The 5000-nt window shown below is 28.9% G+C and overlaps 1 protein-coding gene across 4 annotated transcripts in view; it reads right to left on the reverse strand.

Annotated features, from left to right (window-relative positions):
- Positions 1-5000, reverse strand: part of LOC106872390 (protocadherin beta-15) — a 236074-nt gene that overhangs the window by 50031 nt on the left and 181043 nt on the right. For 2 of the 4 annotated variants that reach the window (XR_016244309.1, XR_016244308.1), the window contains 2 exons: positions 4030-5000; positions 1551-1597 (listed from right to left, as the gene is read on the reverse strand). The exon at positions 4030-5000 is cut by the window's right edge and continues 1522 nt beyond it. Coding sequence is in view for 2 of the 4 variants with exons in the window: in XM_089362726.1 (XP_089218852.1) it covers positions 4030-5000 (971 nt within the window). In the remaining 2 variants the exon portion in view is untranslated. The remainder of the gene's footprint in view (positions 1-1550; positions 1598-4029) is intronic. The other 2 variants (XM_089362726.1, XM_089362725.1) reach the window with 1 other exon arrangement.

Here is a 5000-nt window from a genome sequence, read left to right on the forward strand (position 1 = left end):
AATTCTACTTGTTGAATCCAAGTCAATTCTTTACCCATCAAAAGGCCGATTATACGATAGTAGCAAATAATCAATATTGTTATCTCTACTCCATTGTTCATATTGACTCGATATTGTAGTGTAACTATCAGTAAATGAGATGCTATCTAACCTTTGTGTTAACACCGTGAATTCATAAAACTTGACCAATCTATGCAAATATAGCAATTTTCTCAATGCTTCTCTCTTTTTCTTTGCACTTCTCTGATAAAAAAATGTGCATCTTTTCTTTTTTCTTTTCCATTTAAAGGAGACAGCTATTTATTTACAGAGTTGAAAAAAAAAAAGAAAAGAATATATATATATATCCAAATATATATCTATATTTTTCAGTTTCTTTAATATATATATATATATATATATATATATATATATATATATATATATATATATATATATATATTAAAGAAATTCAGATAATGAAATACAAATTTTCATAGCAATTGAATAAGTTAGATATTTGTAGTTCTATCCAACCTACACCTAGAATTTTTCAGTACTAGTTCTCTTTGTATTTAACTATTGAGTCATGTACATTTTGCCCTTCTCTCTTATGCAGCTTAAGAGAAATAAAAATAATTTGTGTTTCACTCAAGACCATAGTATAGGTTAACAATATTTTGGACGGATGTAAAATTGGACCTTTCAGTCTAACGCACAAAGGCTTTCATCCTTTCTCCTTAGCTATTTTATTATGAATTGCTTCTAGTTTATTATATGTTAGGAACATATATATTTTTAAAGAATTTGAAAAATAGCCGCAAATATTTGATAAAGGCCACTCATGTAAAAGAATTTTATCAATTATTTAACATATTTCTGATATTATTTTATTGGCCCTAATGATATAAAAGTCAGAGTCTAGACCAGTGATTCCCTTTTTCAGGCTGCTGCTTCCTTGACACCCTGGCTACTTTCCTTGACACCCTGGCTACTTTCCTTGCTCCACAACCACAACCGTAGGCCACTTTCTGCTGCAAATTCAAAACAACTCTATTTCACAAATAAAACTTAACCTAATTTATCCATTATTTTGGAATTTTTTGCATTCAAATGCCCCCTTTTTGGCTGCCCCAGCTATTGCCCATTTTTATTCAATGACCACCCCTTGGATCTTTCCACCACCCTCAAAGAGGCAGTACTGTCCACTTTGGGAACCACTTGTCTAGATTATCTTTTTCTAATGTTATCTTTCACTAAACTAGTCACTGATTTTCAGTTTAGAATCAAGATAGACATTAAATGTCTCTAGATACTCTCACGACAGCTATTAAAATAATGACTGCAATTTATTTATAACACTTAGTGGCATTCCAATGAAATAGATGGAAGGGTGAAATTGAGAAACACTGATAAGATGCCTTATTTAGTTAACTCTTTAAACCATATATTTACTCATGTAAAGCTAGTTGGGGTTACTCAACAATACACAGTGATTGTGCCCTTTTATAAAGCTGGCTCTATATGATCATTGAATGAGAAAGATATTTATTTCTTAAAAATCTGCTCACTTTTCATCACTATGCTGTTTTCCTGCTGCCAGAAGTCAATGTACCACCTGAAATTAAAACAAGTAGCTTCTATTATAAAGCAGGAGAACACTATGATAAAAGGTCTAAATAGATGAAACCAAACCAACTGGTTTTCTTTCAATACTGCAGTGTCAGAATTATCAGAATATTCATAGAGTGTCCATTCTTGAAACTGTTTTTTATGTTCTTAAGAGGCCCTTTAAGAAATGAAACTGAGCAGAGTAGGGCATCTAAAGAGTGTGTGTGTGTATTTATATATATATATATATATATATATATATATATATATATATATATATATATATATATATATATATATATATATATATATATATACATACATATATATATAAAATATACATGTATGTATGTATGTATATATGCATATACACAAATACAAATATGCACATATATTTATGTATACATATATAAGTATATATGCATGTGTACATATATATATATATATATATATATATATATATATATATATATATATATATATATATATATATATATGTATGTATATGTATATGTATATATATATATGTATACATACATACACAGCCAGATATATATACATAGACATTTTCATACGATTTTCCCCAGTTTTCAATGCAATAAAGACAAAAAGTCACAAAATATTGGTTGTCTTCAGATTTCATAAGTAATTTTCTTAAAACGTTAACTGTTCATCCTCAGTAAGCAAATTTTATTATTTTTATTTCTTGTAATATATATATATATGTGTGTGTGCGCGTGCATGTGTATATATGTAAATATATGTATACACATACACATATATATATTGTTGTATTTTGGGCTGGCCATTTTTTTTTTCTTCCCAAATCAACACCCGTCCCAAATTACAACAATATCTGTTTCAACACACGACTTCACATCAGGAATCTTGCTACACAAATTCATAAACGAATATATATATATATATATATATATATATATATATATAGAGAGAGAGAGAGAGAGAGAGAGAGAGAGAGATAGAGAGAGATAGATATTACATATGTAAATACATGTATGTACATACACATGTATATATATGTATGCATATATATATATATATATATATATATATATATATATATATATATATATATACATATACATACATGCATACATATATATATATATATATATATATATATATATATATATATACACACACATATATTTACATATATATATTCTCAGAATGATTTTCATGCTTGTGTCTGTAATTTTGTTGTGATATTTGTTTAACAACACCTGCTGAAACTAATCTCATATATTCTAGTATAAAATAATTTGGTGAACAATTTGCATCATTTCAAGACACTGGAAGCAGCTTCAGGGCATGCAGTAGTCAAGAAAGAAAACTAGTGTGTTTGATATAACAATATTTTCCCATGATTTAATAATAAATGATACTTGATTTATTTATATATTTACATTTTTCATAAGATTTTTTTTTTTTGTTCCCCTCTCCCCTCCCCCAAAAAATGGAGAAAAAGAAATTTGTTTTCGTTTTTAAGATTTCAAAAGAATTTGATTCAGAAAATAACTAGCATTTAATATAAAATTGATTAAGAAATTTCATGAGAAGTGAAAAAAAATAAAATAAAAATAAAAAGAGAGAGATGAAGTGTATGTAATTTCTAGAAATTGTTGTTTTCTTAAAACATTTTGGGAAACTTCTTAAACTGATAAAAGCCATTATACAAAGAATTCATAGTTTTAGTTCCTGAAAGTTTGAACAATAGAAATCTTCGTCAACTGAAACACAAATTGGTTTTGTAGAAATTAATGAGTTGCATTAATAAGAAAGCAAGATGCATAGGTGAATGTGCTTGTGTGTGTGTGTGTGTGTGTGTGTGTGTGTGTGTGTGTGTGTGTGTGTGTGTGTGTGTGTGTAGGAGTTTGATGATATAACCTTTATTCTTGTAAGAATCATGAGATCAAAATGCAGATTAACATTCAGTGAGTGTAGTAAGTATTGAAGCAGTTTCTTTTCAATTCAGCCAATATAAAAGGGAAATACTTCTAAACTCTGTAATTAAAAGGCAAACCCATCCCAGATCTCTTTTGTTTGCACTAATTGACTTCATACATCGGTTATTGATGAAGATCTGTAAATTATGTGAAATCCTAGCTCTATTCATGACTGAAATTTTGAAGGTAAAAAAAACAACAAAGCAATGTAAAATCTTTAAATCTATGAATTTGTATTACATCTTTCATCACTGTTGTAAAAACACAAATTTATTTTCAATTTGCCATGAAAAATATTAATGATTTCCTAACCCTTTACAACTAAATTGTTTTAAAGTTTTAAATATTCACCAAAATTTGAACACAGATGAAATACTAAGATTATATTTCTGAATATTCCAAAGTAATTTCTTTCTCTTTTTTTCTCTTGTTCTTGTAAAATAGTAATTATATTAATGAATAATATACTCACTTGGCTAGCTAATTCTGTAGTTGCTGTACAATAAACACCAGTGAACAAACTTTTCTTGTTATGACCTGAGTCAAATCGAGAATGAGGTTCTGCTTTTAACTGGATTGGTTGAAGAGCTTTAGATTTTGCTTCTTCTGATATCGCAGCTGGTACATCATATTGTGAACACATTGGCTCACAGAAATATTCAGTTTGTCTATTTTCATCCAAGAATTTATCAGCATTATCAACTTCATTAGAGTAGTCGGAATTTCTTTGATGGCTGCTTTTAACAATACATATTGTTATAGCTACAACAAAAACTACTGAGATAGTAACTGCAGCCACAACAATGATTATAAATAAATTGATATGTATCTTGTCATCAGACTGCGTATTAACTGTGGCAAACATTGTGGAAGTTTTGTTACTAACAGTCAATGTTAAAAATAAAGTAGTAGTTGCTGATAAAACAGGAGTACCACTGTCTTTGACAGCTAATTTAAGATCATATGATCCGGCATCATTTTGGTAAACTGTACGAGTAAAAGACAAAACACCTGAAAATTGGTTTATTGCAAACAGATGTTTGTCATTACCACCAAGGATTTCATATTTGAGAAAAGCATTTTGGCGTCTGTCTCTGTCAGAAGCTTTCAGGACTGTGATATCATTTTTACTTTGTGGATGATAGTGGACATCTAGACTAAAAGGGTTAACACTGGGAAATATGAAATATGGAGCATTGTCATTTTCGTCCATAACTTCAACAACAACATTTGCTGTGTTGTTTAAAGAAGGATTTCCATTGTCTCTGACAAACACCTGAAATTTATATATTTCTTGTCTTTCTCTGTCCATCGACTGAGTGGTTAAAATGAATCCAATATCAGATATTTGAAAAGGAAATGACTGTTCTCTAATCCTTAGAAGAGAGTAGGTAAGTTTTCCTCCAGAACCAAGGTCAGGATCAGTTGCATTGATAAACCCTA

Source organism: Octopus bimaculoides, chromosome 14, assembly GCF_046866305.1.
Source record: "Octopus bimaculoides isolate indiv1 chromosome 14, ASM4686630v1, whole genome shotgun sequence".
Classification (NCBI taxonomy): Eukaryota; Metazoa; Mollusca; class Cephalopoda; order Octopoda; family Octopodidae; genus Octopus; species Octopus bimaculoides.